The sequence below is a fragment of the Coloeus monedula genome, assembly GCF_965178545.1.
Source record: "Coloeus monedula genome assembly, chromosome: 21".
In the NCBI taxonomy this organism is placed as follows: Eukaryota; Metazoa; Chordata; class Aves; order Passeriformes; family Corvidae; genus Coloeus; species Coloeus monedula.
Genome location: NC_138801.1, coordinates 10,828,336 through 10,854,713, shown reverse-complemented (window position 1 = coordinate 10,854,713; position 26,378 = coordinate 10,828,336). Strand labels below are relative to the sequence as shown.

The 26,378-nt window shown below is 54.4% G+C and overlaps 2 protein-coding genes across 4 annotated transcripts; one reads left to right on the top strand and one right to left on the bottom strand.

Moving 5' to 3' along the window:
- Positions 1-970: 970 nt before the first annotated feature.
- TRAF2 (TNF receptor associated factor 2) lies at positions 971-20,921 on the bottom strand. Of its 3 annotated transcripts, none has more exons than XM_082295114.1 (10): positions 20,655-20,921; positions 18,316-18,536; positions 17,648-17,726; positions 17,200-17,298; positions 9,247-9,318; positions 7,628-7,702; positions 6,309-6,668; positions 5,157-5,334; positions 4,130-4,278; positions 971-3,473 (listed from the first exon to the last, which is right to left on the bottom strand). In XM_082295114.1, exons 1-10 carry the CDS (start codon positions 20,814-20,816, stop codon positions 3,255-3,257), a joined length of 1,614 nt encoding a protein of 537 aa, XP_082151240.1. In that variant the 5' UTR covers positions 20,817-20,921; the 3' UTR covers positions 971-3,254. The 3 variants fall into 3 exon arrangements, with proteins under 3 accessions (XP_082151240.1, XP_082151241.1, XP_082151242.1); XM_082295115.1 differs by having other exon boundaries at positions 7,631-7,702; XM_082295116.1 differs by lacking the exon at positions 20,655-20,921 and adding an exon at positions 19,774-19,782.
- Positions 20,922-22,877: 1,956 nt separating this feature from the next.
- On the top strand, positions 22,878-26,060 carry EDF1 (endothelial differentiation related factor 1). Its single transcript, XM_082295194.1, has 5 exons — positions 22,878-22,998; positions 23,124-23,175; positions 24,179-24,339; positions 24,893-24,986; positions 25,508-26,060. Exons 1-5 carry the CDS (start codon positions 22,921-22,923, stop codon positions 25,567-25,569), a joined length of 447 nt encoding a protein of 148 aa, XP_082151320.1. The 5' UTR covers positions 22,878-22,920; the 3' UTR covers positions 25,570-26,060.
- Positions 26,061-26,378: the final 318 nt, after the last annotated feature.

Genomic DNA, 26,378 nt, shown 5'->3' with positions numbered 1-26,378 from the left:
TCTGCAATGTGAGCTTGTTTTTTTGAGCGCTGCTCTGCTGAGGCAAAGCTGAGGCCAGGACTGTCACAGGGCTGGGCTGGGGAGTCTGGGTGGAGAACTGTGAGCAACAGGAGAGAGGCAGGGGATGGCTGAAGGGCAGCGAGGGCCCATAGCAGCCAGGGATGAACACTGGAGGCTCCAGGACAGGCCGGGGGCTGGATCCCTTCTGGATTTATGTTTCTCCAAGCACTAACAGGTGCGGAGCAGGTAAGCAGAGAGCCCTCTAGTGCTGTTTGGCGTTCCTGGGCCACAGCAGCCTCCTGAGCTGCACTGCCACTGTCCCCTCACTGCCCTTTGCATCTTCCTGGTGCAGCAGCTGCTGTGGTGTGAAGGGGGTCTGAGGGCTTTCCAGAGGGGGCAGGCCTGCATGGGCATCCCTTGTGTTTGTCTCTTCTACACACAGTGAGCAGAGGCCACTGGGCTGCTGCCCCACATGGGTTTAGTCCCTGGGCTGGTGCTGCAGCTCAGGAGGGGCAGGAACAGGCAGCCTGCAGGCACCAGGCTCCCCACAGCAGTGAGGGAAAAGCAGCCTGTTCTGGAGGAGCTCAAGAGCTGTTACATCCCAGGAACAGGAGTGTTGGATTGGCCTCAGCAGCAGAACCACTGGAACCACTGGCCCAGTGCTGCTGCACCGGCTCCCAGTGGCCTTTTGGCCCAGCAGAGCTCCAGCAGCCAGACTCCAGCTCCTTCCCTTCCCATTACAGCCCTCCCCAGCTCCTGGTTCCTCCTTGTTTGGGAATGCTCCTGCAAGGAGACAGGAGCTGGGGAAAGCTCCCAGCACAGAAATAATCCCCCAGCACAGAAACCCCCCACCCCGAGGCAATCCTCCTCCCTGCTGTGCACACAACGATGCTGTTTAAACAGCTTTTATTAGTGGTTCTGACCATACTACACCCTCAAGGAAAACAAAACTTAGTTCACAGTGCCAGGCTCGGATGGTGTGGTCAAAAGGGAAAAAACCCACAACAATCCAGTGGTGGCTTGTGGCCACTGTTTGTCCGCGTGGCCACCAGGCTGGCAGAGCTGTGCCCAGGAAGGGGCTGGGCCCCTGCCTGCAGCACATAGGGACAATTCCTGCTGCCAGCTCCAGAGCTGCTAAAAGCCAAAAAAGGCCGAGACAGCGTCAGCAGCACCAGAAGGGTGGGGAGGAAAAAGCTCCCAGAGGGAGGGGCTGCCAGGCCATGTTTCCCCTCCACCAGTAACCCCATGGCCTGGAAGAGCTCAGCCTGAGCTTTGCTGCAGCGCCGACTCTCCCACCGACCTTCCAGACGTGCAGGGACAGGAGGACCAGCTCCCACCCCCAAAGCAGCCCAGACCCCCCAGCTGAGCCAGTGTCTCCACAGTCCCTCCTGCCAGTGCCTGGCCATAGCCCTCAGCCCCGCTGCAGGCAGCACCCCACGAGCAGAGACGTTCAGATCAACACAGAACAAGCTTGGCCCCACATAACACTTAATTCTCAGCGATTCTATGAGCAGAGCTGACCTTCCTCTCCCTTCCCAGGCTTTTCCAAGCCTCCCATGGGAGCTGCTGTGAATGGAAGCAGGACTCTGCCAACCTGGATTTTCCTCATAAGGCACAGGGTGAGAGCAGCAACACAGGACTTGATCTGTCCCTTGGGACAGGCTGGAGGGGGCTTGCACAAAGGGAAGGGTCCTGTCACCCCTCTCCTACCTCTGGCTGGCTGTGCTGTCACTGGCTTCTGTCCCCCTCCCCCAAGAGCAGGGGCTGGGTCTGCCCCCAACCCCTGCACAGACAGGTGGGAGAAGTTCCACGCAGCGATTGCAAAGGGGGCTCACAGGTCACCCCAGCACCTGTCTGGAGAGCCCCTGGCCAGCACAGCAGCTGTGTGTACAAGAGGTTCAGCTTGGGCCAGGGTCCAGCTCAGCCTGCAGGACACTGGGCATCCCTGAGTTCCTGGGCAGACATGAAACAGCCCCGGGGGCAGGTCAGGGCAGTGCCAGCACGTGGGGGGACAGCCAGACCCCGCAGGGCTCCCTGCCAGGGCAGAGCCTGATGGTGTTCTGGACCCCTCAGGGTGGCTGTGCCAGAGCCAAGGCGTGAGCAGACCCCAAGCCTGGCAGCCTCTGCAGCCATCAGACCTGGGCCAGGCTCCTGGCAGTGGAGGGCCAGGTAGCCATTGAGGAGGGTGCCCGAGGAGCAGCACTGCCCACTGCATGGGCAGACAGGAGACATCACACAGCCCGAGGCAGCAGTGCCCAGACAGACGGACACGGCAGCATGGCTGCACACAGACATGGAGCTGGGCAGCAGCAGAAGCCTGGGGAAGGCTGGTGGAGCTGTCCTGCCATAGGAGGGAAGCCAGTTCAGAGCCTGTGCCATTGCCTGTGAGCAAAAACAGCTCCCAGCACAGCACCCACCCCACCCAGTGCAGCTCGGCATATGGGGCAAGGCCTGGGGCTCTCAGGGTGCACACCAAGCTCTGTGTCACCCTCCTCTCCTGGCACAGGAGGGACAATCTCCACAGCAGATTCACTTCTCTTTCCCTACAGGCATCGCTGGTGCTGCTCTGCGCTCCCTCCTGGGCAGCAGCACCTCCTGCCCCATTCCACACTCCAGCACACACCACCCATCACACACCCAGTGAGGGCTGGACTCAGGGCTGCCCTGCCCTGCAGCTGGGTTCAGCACCCTCCTAACACACCAACGGCACCAAACCAGTCTGTGCCACTCTTGCCCAGCTGGCACTGCAGCCGTCACACACCCTCCTTGTCTCCCGGGGCACAGAGCAACCAGCAGTGCAGAGCCACGGCACCTACAGCACACAACTTCCAGGAACACGGAGATCTCAGAAGGAAATCCTAGACAGCTGAGCCAAAATCCACAGGAGGTGGAGCTCAGACAGGGCAAACCGTTGTTTTACTACTGCGAGCTGTGGATGTCAGCTAAACTGCTAGAGCAAGAGCTGCACTGGTTTCCACTGGGAGTCCAGACAGCAGCAGTTCAGACACCCAAGTCCCTGCAGGAAATCTTCCATATCCCACAGCCTGCCAGTGTCCACCCAACCCTCTCCTCAGGAAAGAGGGCTCCCATCAGACACCTCGTTTCCACTCAGAGCGAAGGTCCCTTTTCAGGAGGGGCTTTTCCCCTTCCACTCTGTGCCCCCTCCTCGCTCCGAGACCCGCCTGAAGTGCAGCACAAGCGGGGGATGCCCGGGCAGGGCTGGCTCCACGCTCACTGCTCCCAGGTCAGGAGGGTTAGAGGCCCGTGAGATCAACGATGGCTTTAATAAAGATGGCATCATCACGCACGTAGGAGTTCTTGGCTTCCATGACAGACACGGGGCAGAAGAGGGGACAGCCACTGGCGATGTTCATCTCCGTGACAGGGCGCTGGAAGGACGAGGACGTCACGTCAGGGCGGAAGGCGTCAATGATGTGCTCCCGGTTATTCTGGTCCAGAAGCATCAGGGTGACCTGTGGGGAAAGGTGAGAACCTAAGGGAGTGGCTGAATAAAAGGCACACACAGTGACCTGCTGTGACATGTGCAGGTACCAGCAGCCACAGCCACCCTGCCAGTCACAGAAATGCCTCTGAGTGGGGCCAGCAGACAACGTCACCTCTGTAACGCCCTGTAGAAATCTTCCCAGATCCTGCCTGTCGCTGGAAGCTTCCCTGTGGCAGCACAGGGCTGTTGGACTGACTGAAAACCTACACCTTGCTCCCAGCACCGACACTGCACACAGGTATTTCCCTGAGCTAGGGCTGTTGTTCTCTCTGCATCCACTCATGCCCACTCACTCAGTCTCCATGTGTTCTGCAATGCCCAGGAGCTGGGATCTGAGCTCCTGACATCGAGTGAGCACCCACTGTCCCCAAGCTCTGAGGTCACCACAATCTTCCCTTGCCCTCAACCCCTGCAGAGGCTCTGTGGGATTCCAAACACCCCAAACACCCTTGCCCCACAGCACAGCTGGTGCTCTCAGCACACCTGGGGAACTCCCAGGGCAGCCAACACAGAGCCTTTCCTCTGCTGTGCCAAGTGGGCCAGCGTGACAGTGCCAAGAAGCTTGAGTAGGTGCCAAACCAGAATGGCCATGGCTGGACACAGTGGGCTCTGCTCCAGACCCACCTTCTGGTTGAAGGGCCACCGCAGCAGCGCGTCGTTGGGTCCCTTCATCACCACAAAAAACAAGGACAGGTGGGTCCCACGCCCGGTGCCGTCCCCGTTCAGGTACAAGCGCAGACACATCTTGTAGCCATACTTGCTGGTGTAGAAAGCTGTCAGAGAAGTGTGGAACAGGCACAGTGAGGGCCCAACGCAGCACAGCCTGGCACCAGCAGATCCCTCTGAACTCTGAGGACTTTTAAGTTTGGAATCTGGGAGGAGCCAGGTCTTTCAGACAAAAAAGACTTGGAACGGCCTTCACCCAGAAAACAGATTTTGAAGTAATTATAAAATCTCATTTGCTTTTCTCTCGTGGCCAAGCCACAGGTGCTGTTCCACAGTCCCAAGAAGCAGGTGCAGGGTACAGGCTCAAGGGCTGTGTCAGCTCTGGGCATTCTGAAAAAGCTCTCCAGAACCTCTGGACCTGAGCAATTCCTGCTCAGCAAACCCTAGCTCCTCTCCCAACCATTCTCTGCCAGGGGAGCTCCCCACCAAGCAAGAGAACAGTGTGAGGAGCTGGTGTCAGCTTATTGCTCACATCTGGGAAGTGCTTTCCCAAGCAAACAACCAGATCCCAACTTGCTGCTCACTGTCCCAGTGTTGGGCTGGGGCACTTTGTGAGGAGAGCCCCTTCCTCTGATACTGACACTTGAGTACTTCCCTTGGTAAGGCTTGGGCTTTATATAGACATTATCTCTTGCACAGTCATACTCTGGGCTTTAAAAATGTATCTCTGTCTCTAATATATATTTCCTCACTTCCTTAACCATTTTATTGCTGGTTTTATGGTCTGTTGAGTATTTTAATCCAAATAAAAAGGTTATGCAAGGATCATCTAGTCTAAGCCCCTGCCATGGGCGGGGACACATTCCATTAAACCAGGTGCTCAGGGCCCCATCCAGCCTGGCCTTGGCAGCATCTCCCAAGCAAAGGACCTGCCATGAAACCCACACCCAACTGAGATGCAAAAGATTTTGGGGATTTTGCACACCTGGAGAGAAGATGGCAGGAGAGCGGCCTGTTATCGCCTCCTGGCGCTTCCGGGCAAACTCCGTTATCTTCCAGATGAAAACCCCGTCGTAGGTGGAAGCTTCCATGTTCCGGATCTTCTCCTCCATCTCGGCCATGGCCAGGTCTTTGAGCCCAATGCTCCTCTCCAGCTGCCGGACCTGCTCAGTGGGACAGAGGGTGCAGGTTAGAAACACGCACGCTGCAGGGCCTGGGAGAGCCAGCAGACCCCAGCAGACCCTGGTGTCCCCTTCAGGACTGCTCCTTAGGGAGAGACTTTCTCCAGAATGGACAGGGAGCACAGGAGGGAGAAATCGAGCAACATAAGCCAATTCACTGAAGCTTCCTTCTGCACCCTGTCACTCTGGAGAAGATCCATCGATACAGCTCAGTGCTAGAGCTGGAAAGTTTCCCACAGCCAATGTAAAAATCCTTCCAAGGAGCTGCTCCATTGGCTGAACAGCACAAGAAGTGAGGATGGGGGAAAAAAAACCCCAATAACTCAGCATTGTGACAAAATTAAATTGAGAAAGAAAAGAACCTACATCCTCTGCAGGGTTCGTCCCTGCCAGCTCACACAGGGTCACGCCAGGTCCCTTGCTCAGAGAGCACAGGCACGCTGGAAACTGCACAGCTCCAGGTGCCAGGAGCACTAGGAGCACTCCACAGGGACTGTGCTGGAGCAGACTGCTGGAGGCAGCTCCTTCACACCTCCAGACTGTTGCTGCAGGCAGCAGCACTGACGGCACTCCTTTGGCAAAGGCAGCACTCCTTCGGAAGGGTCTGGAAGGTGAGCAGCCCCACAGATTCACTGAGATGCAGTGCAAGGAGATGCAGTGAAATTCTGGGTGCTCTGGCTCTTGTCAGAAAACTTCGCCAAGGAAGAACCCTTCGGTAGCTGCCCAGCTTCATAATTAACAGAGATCTGATGCTTTACACAGGTCAGTTAAATCCCCAGCTTCTCCAGGGAGCTGCTGAGGGTTGGCCACAGGCAAAAAGGGTATTTTAGTTCTGCCTTCAGATTTGTGGAGTTTCAGGGCCAGGTGGTGAAGCTCTGCTAGCTCATGACACGGAAAGGAAACAGGAAAAAGCCTCTGCAGGGAGTGCTGGGAAGCCCAGGTGAGCAATTACACACCTTGTTGCTCAGCGTTTCGATTTTCTCCTGGTCCAGCCGGTGCTGGCGGCTGTAGGCTTCAGCTGTCAGAGATACTCTCTCCACCTCCCGGTTGAGCACACAGACAATGTTCTCAAAGGTCACTGTTTTCCTCTCGAGGGCCTCACACCTTCCCAAGAGCTCCAGGGACCGGGAGAGCTCCGACTCAGAGCACAGCGAGTTTGCTGCCAGCAGTGGGGAGCTGTTTTGTGATGAGGAAAGGACAGGAAGGGATTTCGGGTCCCCAGCACCAGCCTTGAGGCTGAGCAGAGAGCTCAGCAGCATGTGGAGATGCTCTGCTAAACACTTGCTTTCATGTTCCAGGAGCTTTTCATTTTCCACCTACGTGAAGAGAAACACATCCCCCATTCAGCATGTGCAATCTACACTGTCACCATCCACAGAACAAATTCCTCCTATCCAGATCACAACATCAGCTTTAAATTTATAATTTATAGGGGGAAAAAACAAAGAAAGAATTAAAAAAACCGCGTTTTTGCGGGGGTGGTGTGGGTTTTTGTTTTGTTTTAGAAATGCTTTAAATCACATACAATGAGGAATACTAAATGCTTCCCCCAGCTGTACTGGTCTGCTCTGCCTTCCACCAAACCCTCCCAGAAAAGCTCTGTCAGATGTACCTAACAGCAACAAAGGACAAAGCCTCACATAACCCCCTGGAGGAGGGATTTATATGAACATCACCACGGGAGCTGGAAAAACGAAGTGACATAGAGAAATATGGCCTGGCCCCAGTTCTTCACTTAGAGAATCACTGTAATCACAAGTCATTACACACTTGCTTGGGTTCAAAGAGACCTTAAAGCTCATCCTGTCCCACTCCCTGTCATGGGCAGGGACCCCTTCCCCTAAACCAGGTTGTTCCGAGCCCCATCCAACCTGGCCTTGAACACTTCAAGAGATGGGGCAGCCACAGCTTCTCTGGGCAACCTGTGCCAGGGCCTCACCACCCTCTCAGGGAAAAATTTCTTCCGCATATCTCATCTAACCCTGCCCTCTGGCAGTGGGAAGCCATTCCCCCTGAAAGCAGCATAATCACCAGAGTTCCAAAGCACTCAGGGTGCTCTTAAAGTAGATTTCCTTCCACAGGAATTTCACTCCTGTGACACCCAGACTCTGCACAGCAGATTATGTGAAGCTCCATCTGCGAAGAGTTTTAAACCCCTCTTTGTTCAAACACCTGAATGCAAACACGCGCCACAGTTTGGGCAACAGCAGTTTGCAAGTGAACTCTAACCCTGGGACTGAAAAGCCCCAAGGTAACCCAGGAGAGGAGCCCTTACCACCTCAGCACAGCCCACAGCCTCGAACCGGCAAGGTACTTTGGATCTGCCACAGGTCTTCACGTGGTCCCGAAACTAGAAAGGAAGGAAGGAAGGCAGTGTTAGATCTTATGTGTCCCCAGTGCTCCCTTTCCATCCCACTGACTTTTGGGAAACTGCAGCCAAGCTGAAGAATGCCCAAGCTGTGGCTAATCACCAGCTGCCACGGTGCCCACTAAACCTGGGCTCTGACCACCATCAAGCGTGACTTTCACTGGAATACAAATATAGCCCTGGCCCCTGAAGAAAGCTTAATTTCTCCTTCTTTTGACAGCTGGGAGGTCTCACTGCTCACCTGCACATGCAAGAGAGAAAAAGCAACAGGTACAGGTACAAGCTGTGGATGTAGAATAATGAGCTTCCCTGAAGGCTGAGGAATGGGAGGCAACAACCTCCCATGAAACAAGACAAAAAATAGGCAACAACGCCATGAAATAAGGGCACATTTCATTTTGGGCGCTTCACACAACTCTGGTCAGGCCGTGCCACAGGCTGGTATTTTTACCTCCATCCCAGCATTACATTTCTGCAGAGAGGTGCCACTAACCCCTCAGCACTGAGATGACTCGTTCAGGTTCCCACACAGCACATGATTAATCCAACAAGCACTGGCACAGCTTCAGCTTGGGTTTAGTACACCCCTCACCATCAGATACCAGAGCTCTTTTCTGAACAACCACCATATTCCCTCCCCACTTAACTCCTACATCTGCTACAACAGATGTCAATTAAAATTGATTTTAAACCACTTTTTTAAAGGCTTCTAAATCCATCCGGCTTGTGTAATGAGTTGGGTTACTCAAAGTTAACATGGCAGCAAATAATCAACAAGGATTTGGAGAGATAAACATGGGAGTTAATATTTAAACACAGGGTAGATTACCCATGGAGATCCTGTGAGCTGGCGCCCTGCAGGGCTTCAGCTCCCGCCTGCAGATAAGGTGGGCTGCACCCCCAGCCCCAAGCCCCTCCTTATGCTGTCCATTTAGAAGAACTCTTTTGCTCCTCCTTTTGCTGCCTCTGTTCCCCTGCCCTGCTAAACGGCTTTTTCCAACACTGCTACTAAAAATATTTGCCTGTAGAAGGCAAGATGGTTTCAGATGAATGCGCTTTTTGAAAATATTCCCCAAAACTTGAATTTTTCAGACTTTTGAGCCTTGTCCCAGGAGCCAGCAGCCTGGAGATCCTATAGCCATGGATTCCATTAGATGATTAATTAGATATCAATTAATATAGCTGGAGATGGGCTCTCTTTCCAAAATTGCAGCAGTGGTTGATGCAGTTGCTCTCCACAGAACATAAACCCGTGAGGGTGCTTTTCCCACAGAGGCTCTGCCCCCAGACGTGGTTCCAAGGGAGGTGGCACTGGCAGCACCGACGCTGACCCACGAGTGCCCGTGAGCCACATCCCCTCACGCCCATCCTTATGGAAAACTCACATCCATGCTAACAGCTGCCCCTCAGTTATTTTCCCCACTTCATTTCTTAATGGACTCTGTTCCTCCCTGCTCCCAGAATGCCAAGCTCAGCCCATCAGGTTTCACAGCAAACACCCCCGCAGCACAGGGTCAGATGGATACCTTCTCCCTGGGAATCTTCTTCCCACAGCCTTCACAAGTCAGCGGGAATTCAGGGCAGACTTCATCATGAGCCTGTGAAGGAATGGACAGGAGATATTTGTCCTCAAGTAAAAGCCCCAAGGAGGTTCTGCAATGGGCACAATCCCATGGGGTGGGTTTATACCTTATTGCAGCCGAGCGCTGGATTACCGACCTACAGCCAGACCTTGGTCACGCTGATCCCTCTGAGCTGCTGACCCATCCTGTGACCTCCAGGCTACCCCAATTTTGGGTGTCTACATAGCCTCAACCTCTATTTAAAAGCTGCTACCATGATTTTTTTAAAACTCAAATTATTGCTTTGATGGCCAAGATAATCAATGGGAAGCTCCATTTATGGCTCTGCCGGGAGAAAACACATTGGGGCAGGTTGAGTGGAGTGAGCCACTACCTCAGCAAGATAATCTGGGTAATTTTTCCACTGTAATGGTTATCAGTCAGCTGAGGCATGGGCCCAGTGCCAGCTCATCACACACTGGGCTGAGCTGTCTGATTGTATCTTCTGTATGTAGAATACCATTTTTCAACCAGAAAGAAAAATATTTTTAAACTGTTTCATTTACCAGTCCCTGCACACAAGCACCTGCCCCTGCAGCCAGAGTCAGGGTTGTGTGATGGCCAGAGAGGCTGAACAAATGACCAGGGCAACGTGATCCTCTTGAGCAACAGTGCTGGCTAAATTGGAAATGCTGAAACATGCCTCTGCTTCTGTGTCATTTCCATTGCCTAAACCTTCTCTTTACACACCCACCAGTTGAAACGAGGCATTGGAAACACCATGAATATGCGGATCAAAATTCAAATTAAAAGACAAGGGCACTGAAGTCTTCTGCCATACTAGGGACAGAAAAAAAATCCAACCAGGAGCATTTCTAATGCAGCCATCTGAAACCAGATGTTTGAAAACCTGGTCACATTGAATCTCTGTTGTCTTGTGGGGGAACATGCACAAACCTCACCCTGTCACACATCAGGAAGTGGAAAGTGAAACCAGCAGTGGCTCCACTTTGGCTTCTTGGTTACTCTCTCCTTTTTATGCTTTAAGTGAGTAACTTAAGCTCAGAGCTTCACTGTGTGTCCCTGGAGAGATGACCGGCCAGCCAGCGGGGTTTGGGGGGCACTGCTGCCCACACAGACACTGCTGCCTGCAGAGGAGGAGGAGGCCAAGTGCCTGCCTTCATCCACTCGCTCAGAGGGGCTGAGCCCTTTCTTCTACCCATCTACAGCTCCCATGTTCTAGAAACATCTGATAACATCTCCCCCACGACCCACAAAGCGCTGGTAGAACAGATGGTCTGGCTGAAAGAAGGAAACTTCACTGCAGAAGCAACTATTTTAAATAAGGGAGTATTTTAAACTTATGGTCTCCCATGCCAACATGCTGGGTGTGAAACTACCACCCCCTCCACACTCCCCACCTCCCAGCATTTCTCTGTCCTCCATCCTGACTCCCCTCCGCACCACGAGGTAATGCCCAAGAGTGGGCAGCCCTGCCTGCAGCACGGGAAGGAAACCAGCCCCGCTGAGCTCAAAGTGCAACTATTCTGTATGTAAAGGGTTAAAGACATCCAGGAGCTTCAGCCAGCACAGATCCAAACATTTCTGTATAAACAGTTTCAGGCTCTTCTGGAAACCCCTGTTCCTCCCGCCCCACGCGGGTGTCAGAACAGAGATGGATGGTATCACTGCTGGAAGAAATCCAACCCACCCCGGAGCCAAGAGCAGGGGGTGGCACTCGAGCTTGATCTGCCACATCCACTCCCCCAGCAATGGGGCAATCCTCCTGTTTATACCTTTCCCAAACCCACAGCTGTAGCTTCTGCTACAGGGATAAGCGCCACAGACATCCAGGCACTTGCTTGGAAAGCCTTTGGGAGCTCTGGAAAGCTGTGAGTGGGGCTAGGCAAGAGCAGGCACTCTTCCAGAGGGAATCAGAGTGGAAATCAAGTCAGACAGGTGGCAGAGGGAGGGGACAGCTATGGAAGAATTAAAGTGGAGCTGGAAGTGAAGGGCTCACCCAGCAAGGCTCACACCAGCCTGCAGCATCCAACAGCAGGAGTAGGAAAATCAGCTGGGGCAGAGTTAACAGCCTTCAGCAACACCTGGTTCTTCACACTCAATTACCACCAAGACACAACCAAAGCCACTGATTGATCCACACATCAATTTCTTTCCCTGATAATAAACAGCAACACAACCCCACATCAGCCTGCCCATCACCCACCACCATCAGATAGGCCATTCTCTGGGAGCTCACCTGAAAGGTTAGAAAATCAGACACCACTACCCATGGAAGGACCAGGGCAATCAGCAGAAAAGCTGTACATTTCTAAATTTGCAGTCAAGGTTTCTCTCTGGACACTGTGGCAGCAGGATGAGGCAGCTCCATCCGGGGCAGCACTCTGCAATGCAGCTGTGCAGGGGAGTGCAGGCATACAGAGGGAAAAGCGGCTTTCAATAAGGGCAGCTGGTCCCTGGAGCACACAGGGATCATTCCTAAGGAGGCGGAGGGCAGACCTCACTGTGCTCTGAAGGGTGGGATTGTTGGAGGGTGTTTGTGCAGGGCCAGGAGCTGGACTGCGTGGTCTCCGTGGGCCACCTCCAGCTAGGGATATTCTGTGGTTCTAAGACAATGCCAGGATGAGCTGCTTCCCTGCTTCTCCCTCAGCCAATAGGCAAAACTGCAGATCAATCTGATCATCATTTCACCTCTCAGGGCATCGCTAAATTCGACTTCAACTCTGCAAGAGGCTTCTGCTGGAAATCATTATCTCCATACCCTGGTGGCAGAGCAGGACGTGCCCCTGCTGCCTGGCTGCTCTGCTCATAACCTGCCACATCCACATAGGTCCAGTTTTATGGAGGTCTTGTAACCATGTTAGCAGTCCATCAGCATGACACAGGGGTCCCCCTCCAGCAAAGGGACAAGGCAGGCAGCTGGGAAATGCCACTGTTGAAGCAGCTGCTGTGAGATACCTCTGTCAGAGCCTGTGGGAAGGTCACAGCGAAGGGCAGGGCTGGCAGAGGGACAAGGGAGAGCAGGGCAGGCTCAGAGTGAGCTGCACGCTGCAGCTCTCCTGCAAAATCCCCTGGCCTTGGAAAGACACTCCATTAGTCTCCTCTGAGCACAGCAACAGTAACCATAAGCAGACAGCTCAAGGGCTTGGCAGGTGGAAGGGAGCAACAAGGAAGCAAAACTACCAGGATGGAAGAGGAAAGGCAGCTGCCATCGCACAGGGCACAGCGGTGGCTGTCAGGGCTTGGGTGGTCTCCAGCCCCAGCACTGCCATGTGCAGCACTTGGCTCCTTTGACACGGTAGCCTGGCTACAAGGAAAAGGGTGGGCCTGTGGAACTGTAGAGAAAACACTGAAAATGCATCTCCAGTGTAAAAGAGGAGTTCTTTGTGCCAAGAAACATGAGTTGCTTCATGCACCTCTGTCAGTTCCCCAGGGCCCCCAGAGCCTCCAAGATGGGAATGTGTGTTCATGGTGAGGGGTTTCCTTGGCACTCACCTCCACTTCAAACCTCGTGACTTTCAGCTTTTCATTCTCCAAGGGGCAGATGTCAAAACTATTAATTTTTAGGCCACCACAAGAAGGCTGAGCTGGTTTCAGAAGTGAAGAGCAGACCCTCTGCAGTCGGGGCTTTCCAACCCCCTCCCACGCACGCTCTCCGGCACTCCCCGTGGCTTTACCTCCCACCATGGGTTTGGACGGGAAAATGCCTCTTGTCTGGGCAGCCAGCTACACTAACTACTGTGGAGACTGCAAGTGTGGCTGGGATGTGCTTGTGGGCCTCAGCTCCGGCTCTGGAAAGTAAAGGTGTGTCTGATCCCTTTTCCAAAAGCAGCCCGTCCTTTTGGTCACCTGCACATGCAAGTCATGGATTCTCCCACCAGAAAATGGTCTGGTCCTGCTGGTCAGGCTGGAGCTAGCTGCAAACTGCACTTCAGCACCAGGCCACAACTTGGAGCAAAAACCTTGAGAAAACGACAATAAATGCTGTACTGGGTTTTAAAGAGAAGGCTGGTCACCCTTATATACAGCAGCACCAAGTGTTCCTGGCACATCACCTCAAGCGCTGTACCCCACACAGACAGCACTGATACAACACTCAGAGGTACAACTTTGCAGGAGCAGGAGACAGGTGAACGAGCTCCAAAGACCAACAGCTCTCCTCTAAGCAATGTGCAAAAGCCTGAAGATGAAGTTTCAGCCTCAGCTGAAAATCACCACCAAAACCTGTTGGGGCATTCCCGGGGTGCAGCTGGGAAGGAGGGGCATGACACAGTGCACGATACAGCAGGAGGAACCCCTGGCTCGGGCCCCCAGCAGCATTTTTGAAGAGGGAGTTTTCCCCAGCTAGGGTGCGGTACGGGCTCTCCAGCATCTCCTAAGTGTGAACAGTGGGCAGAAAGGAATGCCCAGTTACCCTGTTCTTCTGCTCCCAGGGAGCCACGTAGCCCAGAAGGGGCTGCAGACATCCCTTCTGACTCCACAGGCTTTTGAGGAACATCACCTGGGTTCTGAGTTTTGTACTTTCTGCAGCCTTCCAGGTTTCACTTACAAAGAACTTTCTAAAACCAAAGTGACAACAACAAACTCAAGGAAAACACATTCCCTCCAGCATGGATTAGGCCAGCTTATTCCCACACCTGACTATTGCTCAGCCTCAGGAGCTGAGCTCATCTGAGCCCCACAAAATTTGGTTTAAATACTGATGTCAGGTTTAAGCTTAAAACTTAGTTCCCCTTCCTAAAATTGGACAATTTCATTTTCTTATGTCTCAGTTAATTCTGTTTCCTTCCAGCTGAAGAGGGCTGAGTTAAATCCCCTGTCTGGGGTAACCAAGGGGAATGCCAAAGCTGACCTCATGTGTACCCCTCCTCCCATCCCAGACCTGGGGGAAGGGCACAGGAAGGGAACTGGTGGGATGAAAAGCATAAATAAAAGGTGTATGAAAACTGACAACAAAATGTTGATAAAAGGAGAGAGACGTGGGCAGCTGGAGGTACTGTAAGGCAGGAGGAAAAACACACCAGAGCTGAGGAACCACAAACTCCCTCTGCCTGGATATCACCAGACACGTTTTTGGGGTCTTTCCTTCTGCTTTAATGGGCTGGGTTTAGTTTCTGCAGTCCTCTGCAGACTTTGCCCTTGAATCTAAGGGCTCATGCCCAAAGCCTGATTTTCCATATGTTCATGCAGACAGACTCATCAGGAAACCTATACAGGAAACAAGGTCACTAACAAAAGGAAAAACCCTTCAGCTCCACCACAAAACTTTATCCAAGTGCCACTAAATATTTACAAACTCTGAAAATGCAGCCATAAATCCAGACTTAACTATTTCATACGGTCCACAGAGCTTGAAGCAGAAGTGCAAGTCATGTCCAAGCAGGCTGCACTGAGTTTTGTGTTTCCCTTTGAAAGCCAATCTTTAGTCTGTCTGAACAGAAAGCAAAACTGAAATCCATTTTACTCCTTTTTTTGAGGCTTAAGCTTTCCAGCCGCAGAGTATTTTTCCCCTGTGCGTGCCCTGATAAGATTAGCAAACCAGAAGTGACAGTATCTCTTCATTTGCAAGGGGAGAGCAGCCTCTCTCAGCACAACACATGATTTTTAAATTAGCAAACAGTGAATTCACTCTGAGGGACTTTCCATGTCCTGTCGGAAATAGCTCTGAGGGACTTTCCAGAGCGGGAGTGCTGAGCTGCTGCAGGACGTTACCCACAGTGCAGCTACGGATGCAATGCTGCTGCACCAGGCAGCTCTGCACTGGCCCTGGGGCTGGGTTTAATGTTAGCCCAAGCTACCAAGAGGCTCTGGGCTAGCACAGCCGTTCAATGCCTCCTTTCCCAGCCCTCCTCAGCCACACACGTGGCTCTGGCAGCATGGAGACAGCCAGTCCTGACTGAATGCCACGGCTCTTTGGCAGGCAGCTGGGAGGAGATAACACAAGCCAGACCTTACCTCCTCCCACCAGTTCCTAGGAAAGAACCAGCTTTTCCTGAGAGGGCACAAAATGACCTCCTCCCTCAGGCTGAATGCCACCGGGACAGGCAGGAGAGGCAACTCAGCCCCTGAGAGAAAGCAGCCAGCACTGCTCCAAACCCCCCCACCCCCTGTACCACACAGGACTCCCCAAGACTCAACAAAAACCAGGAGAGTGGAGACTCACAAACCCCTGGCAGGGAAGATGTGTGCCACAGACCCACAGCCCACGTGCTCTAGGGCCACCACCTCTATCAATCATCCTTTGTCCCAGCAAACGCCAAACAAGCTTAGGAAGATCAGGTGGAGAGTAAAAACAAGGCACAGACTCATCCATTCAGGAGCTCTTCATCAGCTGTGTGCAGGGTTCTGGGGCATCACATGCTTCTGCAGCCCTGCAAGAAATCAGCCTGATCCCAGGACAGCTCGCTGCCCTTCTGAACTCCCAGTGGGAGCTCTGGCTGCACTCAAGCACTCGAACACTTGTCAGAATGCTTAGGGAGAACCTCTGGCAGCTGAAGATTTTTGCTGAGCTCTGCAAGAACATGCTAAGACTCTTTTTTTAAAACCAGGAGAAAAAGTTCAGCACAGCTCATCAGCCATAGCACAATCAGCACTGGAAGCTGCTGACAGATATAATTTGGTTTAGTCTAATGAAGATGAGCTCACTATAATCATTGCAGAAGACATCGGGCTTCTGGGCACCAGCAGAAATTAAAGCATGGAGCAAACAATCTGCAGACACCACCAGCACAGCCTGAACCTGAAACCTCAGTACCAGGGTACGCTGTTCCCTGCCATGCAACCCCTAAACTCTGTGCTGTGGCAGTGTTAAGCTTTACACCTGACACTTCTTCAGTCCCACATCCACACCACGAGCCTCTCACAGATCTACAAATGGGGGTTCACAGCAGCAGAACCATTTAGCACCAACATCCTCATCTCTTGGACTGAACTTTGAGCACACAGCAGAAGGCTCAGACAGCAGGACAAAGAAGCAGAGCTGCAGAAGCATCTCTCTGCTAACAGGCTCAACAGTCTGGGCAGAACACTCAGGCCCAATGCACAGCTGTTGCTTCTTCCTTCCACCTTGCAATGGCATCATCGAGAGAATCCCAATGTCAGCCTGGACAGACCGAGGTTAAGCCTGTTCCTGAAACACATCTCAGTCACTACCAGAGCTCTGTGAACCACCAGGCTATGATCTTTATCTGCAGCAAGTGTTAGAGGGAAATAAAATGTATTCCTCTTATCTCAGGCCTCCCGTGTGCTGGTTCTGCCATTCCAAGAGGGATGACAGAATTGTCCTTCAGGAGCCAAAAGCTTCACATGCTATGGACCAACCACCCACAGCCATGACTAAAACTTGGATTTAAAACCTAGTAGGCTCCTTGAGGAGAACAGAGGTGGAAAAACCATCCTGTCCAGCAGCCTTGTGGCCCAGAACAGCTTGGGTGATGGGTGACCAGCCAGTATCCAATAGCCAGTTCCACTGCCCTGGTAGCTCTGCAGACAGCTGAAAGGGGATCAGGTCACCTTCTGTGAGCTGATGGAGTCTGAAGGAGTTTTAGGTTCACATAATGCAGAGAAATTCACAACCATTTCACGGCACAGCAATTTCTTGACAGTCTTGTATAGCAGAGAAGAGCTGGAGACAGAGCAGGTGGTTCCCACCATGGAAGAGACATGCTCACAAGCAAATCCCTGTGATCACAGGCAAACCTGAAACGATCTTGGTCCAGCCTGTGCCCTCAGCAGGGCACACAAACCCTCACTCAGGGAACCTCTCCAGCTGACTGTGAAGTCCAGGGATTTGACTGCTCTCCCCCACTGTCAGTGGGCACGGACAACTCCCTGAGCCTTGCCCAAACACAGAGGAAAGAAGGATGCAGATGTGCCAAACCTTGCTTTGGCCTGTACCTCATACTCTTTGATGGTCCCCTTCCAGGTGCAGCCACTGTTGATGCAGACAGCAGGCAGACTCTCCACCTCCCGCCGCGCTGCGTTGTCTGGGAAAGCCTGAAATGGAAACAACAAGCAAACCACAAATATTACTGAGGGTTGCAGTTTTGATCAGGACTTCGAATTCTTGCTGAAAACTCCTCCCAGACCAGTTGCCCCATCAACCCTCAGAGGTGTGCTAATAGCAACCAAATCGCTGTGACAGCTTTAAGTAGGGCACCACTACACACACGTGACCTGGATTTCAGCACTGGGGAGTCCAAGACAGTAATCACCCTTCTCACTACTGAAGAAAAGGGTTCCTAGGAATAAGAAGCTCTCAGTGCTTGTGTTTTAAACAAAAACTGCAACTGGTATTACTGACACCAGTGATGTGTTAGGCTTTTTTTAATGCATTTTTCCTTACCGAGCTTGTTTCCAAAATAGAAATTCCTTCTTCATATATTCCTTCCTGGATACAGCTGGCACACTTTTGAGGTCCAGCACTATCAGACAGAAAAATAATCATCAAACACAACAAAAAAAATTAATTTATGTTTAGCAATGAAGTGATTTCTGGTAACTTTATGAAATGAAAGTATTTTCTTATTTTTAAAACAACACACTGAGCCTTTGCTTGTGTGTATTTTTGATGCCTATTTCTAATTTTTTTTCTTCTGCCAATTGACTGCTCTATTAAGTTTCCCTCACTCAAAGGTAGGAGTGAGACACAAGGAAACTTCTCTGGAAGCCAGCTTGTGCTTAAACCTCTCCCATTTTGACACAACAACCAAATGATGACTTTTAGGAGCATTCAGTAGCTGTGATGAGGACTGAAGGAGATGAGTGATAGACCTGGACTGCCTCCCCAATGGCAAAAACAATGCAGGGGGTTCTGGAAAACAGAACTTTGAAGCAACAACAAAGGCAAGTCAGAGGTTACACATTCCCTTAGAGAAGAGGTGATGCTGAACCTCAATGATTGAGCACAGCTCCCTTACTGAGAAGATCCTGAAAATGAGACTTTTCTCTGCTTTTGTTCTTGAAAATGCCTTTTCAAGCATTTTGTCTTCACACTGAAGGCACAGCAGTTACCTGATGATTTTCTTCAGGCAGTAGGAGCAGTAGCGATGGCCGCACTGTGCCTGGAACGGCCGCCTCAGAATGTTCTTGCAATCGGAGCAGAGGTATTTGACCTCCAGTTTAGTTCCCAGGATCTCCTTTGCAAACCCAGGCTGGTTTAGATCCAAAGAACCCGGTGGAGAAGAGTTTGCTGCTGCCATGTGAACAAAAAGTTCTGGCTGTATCTCCAGAGACTGAAAATAAAAGTATTTTCTCCAATTGATTATAATTGCATGGGGGTGGTTTTTTATATAAACTGTGTTACTCACAGATTATTAGACTGTCTCCCAACACAAGTAAACGCACTGATGTAAAAACCATACCACAAGCCTACCGTCACCTCCCAAATACAGGAGGAAACTTGAATTTTAGTACTAAATCCAGAACACAGGGACAGGAAGGACAGACCTGATAAAACTCCCTGTCCCAGCTGACTGAAATGCAGCCTGTTAAGGCTTCTTGCTCCACATAAGGTAAAAAACTGTCTTAAAGGCGATCAGAAATAAATATAATAAATTCAGTTCACCAAAAACCCGCTGGCCACCACAGCCCACCAATGCCTGCTCTCACACCCATCAGCTGTCAGAAGGGACCAAAATTCTGCCCAGAGGCAGCCGGTCCTGGGGGTTCCTGGGGGGAAGCTGGGCACACAGTGGAGCCCAGGTTTAGTGGTGGTGCCCAGGTTTAGTGGTGGTGCCCAAGCAGGCACAGAGGGTTCTCCAGAGGGATGGAAAATGAGGACATGAGAGGCACGACCAAATTGGAAAGGAGGAAAAGAATAAAATGCTTTTGTTTTGACTGCTTATGCATCTCACACCTTCATTCCCTGTGACTACATGCCACAGCCACCTAGAACACCTAAGGGAGCACATCCATGGAGCCCCAGACTGGTTTGGGTTGGAAGGGACCTGAAAGTCTTATTCCAACCCCTGCCACGGGCAGGGACACCTCCCACTGTCCCAGGCTGCTCCAAGCCCCAATGTCCAGCCTGGCCATGGACACTGCCAGGGATCCAGGGGCAGCCCCAGCTGCTCTGGGCACCCTGTGCCAGGGCCTGCCCCCCCTCCCAGGGAACAATTCCTTCCCAATATCCCATCTAACCCTGCCTCTGGCAGTGAGAAGCCGTTCCCCCTTGCCCTGTCATTCCATGTCCTTGACTAAAGTCCCTCTCCAGATCCCTTGGAGCCCCTTTGGGCACTGCAAGGGGTTCTGAGGTCTCTCTAGAGCCTTCTCTTCTCCAGGCTGAACACCCCCAGCCTGTCTCGGGGAGGATCCCCACGAGCTGAGACACCGCGAACCGGAGAAGAGCCCGGGGCTGCCCCGCTGAGCCCGTGTGGCCCGGGCTGCCCGCGGCCAGGAGGGCTCTCTGCCGGGCCGGGCTCCCGGGGAGCGAGGCCCGGCCCCGCCGCTCCCTGAGGGCCCCGCACTCACCGGCCCTCGCTCCGCGCCCGCACCGGAAGCGCCGCCAGGCCCCGCCCCCGGACACGTGTGGCGAGCCCGGGCCCCGCCCCCGCCCGGGAAAGCCCCGCCCCTGGACAATGGCCCCGCCCCCTGGTGCAATGGCCCCGCCCCAGGCAATGTCCCCGCCCCCTGGGGCAAAGCCCCGCCCCCGGGCAATGGCCTCGCCCCCGGGCAATGGCCCCGCCCCCCGGGGCAAAGCCCCGCCCCCCGGGCAACGGCCCCGCCCCCCCAACACCATCACACATCCCTGCACCCCCAACACCCCCGGATCAATCCCTGTCACTGTCCCAACGCCCCACCGTCACACCGTTATGCCCCCTCAGTTACCCCCCCAGTGTCACCTCCCCAGTGTCACCTCCCCTCAGCTCCTCAGTCACCCCCTTACCCCGTCCTCTGTCACTTCTTCCCCAGCACCACTCTTTGCTGACCCGGCTCTGTCCCCTGCCATATCCCTGCCTCAGGCCACCCCGCTGGGAATGAACCCAGACCCCCGGGACGCCCTCACACTCCCCCAGGACTCTTCATCTACCCGCTGGGTCTCTTCATCCTTCCCCTGAGCCCATGTCATGCACCTCCTAGGACCTCCTTCTGGGTCACCTCGTCCATCCAAGGGACCCCCCATCCATCCCCTGGGACGCCTTCATGCATCCCCTGCACCTGCTGCAGAGGGACTGTGGTGCTCAGCCTGGGGCCACCCGACCCACCCGGGGTCCCACCGGGGACAGCCATCTCCCGCGGCACTCCCCGGGTGAGCAGCCCCTTGGAAACGGCCCGGAGCGAGCCCTGGCACCCTGAGGAATTGTTTTTAAGCCATTTTTGGACATTCTGAGTACCAGCGGGCTCTCGCCTACCTGCGCGCAGAGTGCCATGGCCACCTCGCGTCCCGTGGCGCCGGCCCGGGGGACCGGTGGAGGCCAGCGGTCGGGAAGGATGGGCGGCGGCAGGACGGAGACGGCAGGACGGCGGTGGCAGGAGAAATGCCGTGTGGGAGAAACGCGCGGCGCAGCCCGCATTGAGGTCACGGCGAGGTGCTTTCGCAGGGGAACTTGTTCGGCAAAAGGTCACAGCAGCAGGATTTGTCAGCCGGGGTCCCCAGCCTGCCTGCCCCCCTTGCCCGGCTCCGGCTCCGGGGCTTTACCGCCTGCTGCGCCGGCGGGGCGGGGATGGGCGCGTTCTCACTGCGGGGAATTCACCCGGGGCCGGGGAAATCCTCGCTGTCAGAGCCCGGCGCAGTGACAGAGCAGTGACACAGCGGCCAAGGTGCCTGTCCCGGGAGCCTGGCTGCGAGCACGGAGCCGAAGCCGAGTGGGTCGAAGTGAAGGGCGCAGCAGGGCCGCGGGGGCTCGGGGACACCGAGCCCTTGGCGAGGGGCCAGGTGCTGCTCAGGCACCGTCGGGGCGGGATGCTCCCTCTCAGGGAGCCGGGGACAGCGCATCCCTGCGTGCGTGGGCACCGGGAATGGCGCGGGCACAGCTCCCCTGGGATGGGCACTGCTTCACCCACTGCACTGCAACAGCCCTTTTCCCAGCACAGCCGCACTGGTCTGGGAACACCGGCATGGAAAACTTGGTGATGTCGTCCAGCGAAGGAAAATCCTGTCTGCACTTGCGGAACTGCCTGTGACCTGGCAGCAGTGCCGGGGCAGGACGTGCTGTTCCCAAGGGGACAGGAAATCCGCATCAAAGGTTTGCTTGAAACGCCCGCCGTGGGGCTACTCCCAGAGAAGACGGGATGGGACAGAACGCCCTGGAGTTGCTCACGAGAGCCGTGTGACCGGGCGGGACCACCCGGGGCTGCTCCCCGTCCTGCTGTTGCGGCAGCCCGGCTCCACCGCACGGCCCGAGGAGTGAGTCTTGCACCCCGCTAATGTCCCACCTCCCAGAGCCGCATTCTCCTGCTCCCTGGGAGCCGGGGCCAGACGTGCTGCGGTGACGGATGACAAATGACAGATGACAAACCCCCGCGCCCTCTCGGCGCCTGATTTCCTTCCGAGCAATGCCCGGATCAGCACCGTGACCGGGATCCTGCCGCTCCTCCTGCGCTTTGTCATGGGGAGACCCCACAAAAACCCGCCGGGGAGCGTTAACTCCGTGCCCTCTCGCTTCAGAAATGACGCGAGCACGAGCAGCTTTCCATGCCTTTACTGCGAAACTTTCTGGGTGATTCTGATGCAGTTCGGGGATTTTCATCGAATCACAGAATCCCCTGGGCTGGAAGGGATCACCCAGCCCAGCCCCTGTCCCTGCACAGACCCCCCAACAGCCCCACCCTGGGCATCCCTGGCAGCGCTGTCCAAACGCTCCTGGAGCTCTGGCAGCCTCGGGGCCGTGCCCATTCCCTGGGCAGCCTGGGCAGTGCCCAGCACCCTCTGGGGGAAGAACCTTTCCCTGCTCTCAGCCTGAGCCTGCCCTGGCCCAGCTCCAGCCGCTCCCTGGCTGCTGTCCCTGTTCACCACAGAGCAGAGAGCGGAGCTGCAGCCCCCGGTGAGGTCCGTTCTCAGCATCACCTTCTCTAGGCTGAACCAACCCAGTGCCCTCAAGCCCCTCCTCCCTTGGCCCCTCGGGACCCACTCCATGCCCGTGTCCGTCCTCTGGCCGCTCTGCAGGGCACCAAGGCCCCACCGGGGACCCGAGGCGCGCCCGGTACCAGCGGGCCCGGTGGAACCCACACGGCGAACCGCACCACAGCGCATGCTCGGCTCGGCTCGGCCGGGCACGACTATTGGTCAATGGGTCTGACAGCGCCTCAGAACAAACCAATCGCTGCCGGGTACCGGGTGACTGGCAGGGACAGCAGCCAATCGTAGCGTGCACAGGCACGTGCCGTCCGCCCTTAGGCTGGTGTGCGCACCAGCCAATCGCACAGCTGGTAAGATGATTGGCAGGGCGCTGCGCCTATCAGACGGAGCTGCGTCACGCCTAGGCGCTGTTAAGCCAACAGTCCGTGCGGGAGCCTCGGTCCCGCCCGCTGCGCTCGCGCGTGTCCCCGCCTATGAGCGGCCGCCTCTCCTGAAGGGCGCGCGCCTCGCCCTATCAGCGCGCGCGGCGCGGCCACGCCCCCGGGGGCGGGCTGTGGGCGGGGCCCGGCGGCGGGCGCGGCCCGGGCGGGGTCGGAGCGATGGCGGAGAGCGACTGGGACACGGTCACGGTGCTGCGCAAGAAGGGCCCGAGCGCGGCCCAGGCCAAGTCCAAGCAGGTCAGCGGGGGGAGCGGTGGGGGCCCGGTGCGGGACCGGGCAGGCGCCCGGCCTGGGCTTGGCGTGGTCGAGGCCGCCGCTCCGAGCGGCGCCGCGCTCACCGCGCACCTTCGCTCTCTCCCCAGGCGATCTTGGCGGCCCAGCGGCGCGGGGAGGACGTGGAGACCTCCAAGAAGTGTGGGTATCCCGCGGGGGAGGCCCGGTTCGGTGTGGGGCGGCCGCCTGGGATGGGGAGGGGCGGCCGGAGGCGGCACCGCCCGGCTGGGCCGGACTGGGCCCTAACGCGGAGCCCGGGGAGCCGCCGGGATAGCGCCCCTGGAGCTGCCCCTTCGTGTCTGGTTGCCCAGGGCAAAGCTCTCCCTGCTTCCTGCAGAGATCTTGGGAGAGTTTTCGCGATGACAAAACTTAAGCTCCGCGTTTTTGCGGCTTATTTTTCCTGAGGATTTGGATAGCTGCTAGTCTTCCTATGGCGCCGCTCTTTAAAAGTTCCTTGTTTCCTCTCCGATGTAAATTGTCAGGTTCTCTCACTGCAGGGAGCAGATTCTGATGGTTGGAAATAAATAGAGAGACAATCCTTGAAGAAGGTTGAGTCAGCTTTATTGGGATACTGAATTTCAGAGACTCGTGTGAGAGAAAGGATTCAAACTAGGACTTAAATACTATATCTAAAATGAGAGAAAACAAACAATGTGTTTTTGAAGCTCAGCCTTTCAGCAAAGCTAAGTACAGTTAGACTTGACGTATAAAAGGTGTCAGAAAATTGCTTAAAGGCCACTTACTCATGCTGCCTCACGCCTGAGTGAGTGTGATTCAAGTTCAAGTATTGACCCTTTTGTGCTGCAGCACGAACGTGTGTCTGCAGCAAAGTTTGAGCATTAAATCCCCAAGGAAAAGCAAGACCTGCCCTATCTGGAGTGAAGTTCAGGTGTGAAGTAGGGAAAGGGAAGGGCTCTGCAGGGCCAGATGTGCACAGCAGCATGAACAGGGCTAAGATAATGTTCCCTGATGGGCACGGTCTGGGGGAGATCAATGCTGATGTTGGCATGCTGAAATACTGACAGCTCCCTGGGATCCTGGGCAGCTGAAGGCTTGGAAAAAGTCCTTTGATACTTCTTGGCACAGCTCTGAGCCTTATTTTGTTTGTCCTTGGTTGTTTTTTTGTTCTTGCTTCGAATGACAGGGGCAGCAGGCCAGAACAAACAACACTTCATTACAAAGAACACGGCCAAGCTCGACCGTGAAACAGAGGAGCTGCACCATGACAGAGTTTCCCTGGAGGTGGGCAAAGTGATCCAGCAGGGCCGGCAGAGCAAGGGCCTCACGCAGAAGGATCTGGCCACGGTGAGTGCAGCACCTGCAGGTGAGGGCGGGCACCTCTCCTGTCCTCCCATGGGCAGCTGCAGGGGGTTGGTGTCATGGGCTGAAGTTTGGGGAATGCAGCATCTCTGGTGTCTCATGTCCCAGCAGCTTCAGATGTCTGGGAAAGGTTCTGAGGTTTGTCTGTGCAGCTCTTGAGCCCCAGGTTGGAGGCAGAGCCTGTCTGGGGTTGCTGAGCTGGTGGGAGGCTGCTGCCCTCTTCCTCCCAGCAGCTCACACCAACCCGAGGGATTTGTACCATTAGGCCTGAGCAGTGTTAGCAACTCTCTGCTGTCTGAAGGAACAGCAATCCCTGGTGTTCCTACTCCTCCTGAAAAGCAGGGAGGTCAAAGTCTGTTCAGGATGGATGTCACCAGTGCTGGGACACTGCAGGGAGGTGCCGGTGGGGATGGAGTCAGCTTTGGAGCGGCACTTTGTCATCTGTCCTGGCGTAATGAGGGGCTGTTCCCTATCTGTGTGAGTCCTGGGGGGCTGCTGCTGAGTGTTGCTGTGTTTGAGACTCCTCCTCTCTTTTCAGAAAATCAATGAAAAACCACAAGTCATCGCTGACTACGAATCAGGACGAGCAATCCCCAATAACCAGGTCATGGGCAAGATCGAAAGAGCCATCGGTGAGTTAAGGGAGACTTTGGGAACACTGCCAGTGTTTGGAGGGGTGGTTTGGGGGAAGCTGTTTACCTCTCTCCTATGAGGAGCATTGCTGGCTCGAGTTTATCGTGGGTGTGGTGCCATTAAGTCATGTTCTGATAAAACCTGGATCTGCTGACTGAACCAGAGCTGGGAGCCCGTGATCTTTGTCTGCACCTTCATGCATGGGGCTGTGCCCTGGGGACCATCCCTGTGTGCTTGCCCCCAAAACCTCTGACATGCTGAGAGCCATGGAAGCTTGATTGCACTTGTGGAAGGATTCAGTGTTGGTTTTACTCTCCTGGGCTGGTTCAGATCCCATCTCCTAGGAAGACAGACAGTTTTTGTTTGAAGTTGGTCTGGTGCTCCTAGAAACTAAAGTAGGATTCTCCTGAACTCTGCTCTCTTTGGATGTTCTCTTCCTTAAGGCTGAAATTGGTGGAAATAAAGTTACTGGGTGAATGATTGAGTGCTGGTGGTGGTCATCTCCTTTGTCTTATTCCAGGCCTCAAACTGCGTGGAAAGGACATTGGAAAACCGCTGGAAACCGGCCCCAAAGGGAAATGACAACAAAGCCTCGAAATCAGTTTGCTCAGATTGATCTGGCCCAGCTGGTTCTCCTCAACCACTCTGCATATTGCCAAGCTGAACAAGAGGGTTTCAGACTTGCTTTTGGGGGGAAATCCGCTGAATCTGTACCTGCTGTAAAAAGGCAACCTTAAAGAAGCAATTTTCCTGATGTTTGTTTTTCCTTCCTCCTTTTCAGAGATTGAGGATCTAAACCCCAAGAAAAAACCCAAACCCTGCCTCTGATTTGCCAGAAAACATGCATTGTGGTGTTAGCAGCAGCTGATGTTAAGGCACTTAGGGTGGTCTGAAATGTGATCATATAATTGAAACAGTTTGGGGGACGGGTGAGGTATATTATATATAAATAATTTGGGAGAGTTGGGGCTTGATCAGAAATGATGGCTCGGTCACTGTATCTCAATGAGTTTGGTTTGTTCTTTCCAGCCTGTTTTAAAGAGATCTATAATAAAGTTTGGTACCCTTCAGTTGCCATGGGGAGCTGCTGCATATGACCAGCTGGTAGTAAATGTTGTGGCTGGGTGTGACTGGAGCTGCACCACCTCTTCCTTCTGGGATTGTAATTAAGGGGACTCCTGGGGTGCCTGGGATGAGGGCCAGCACTGTCACAGCCTTCCTGGCTGTGTCACCTCTCCCTGCATTGGGCATGGTGCAGCTTGGCTCGCAGCCTGGAGCTGGAATCAGTGCTGTGGGTGTGAGGGGAGGCTGTGGGCAGCTGCAGAGCCAAGCAGGTGCAGAGACATCAGGTAAAGCCTGAGCCCTCCTTGTGCCCTTCCTCAGCTCTGTTG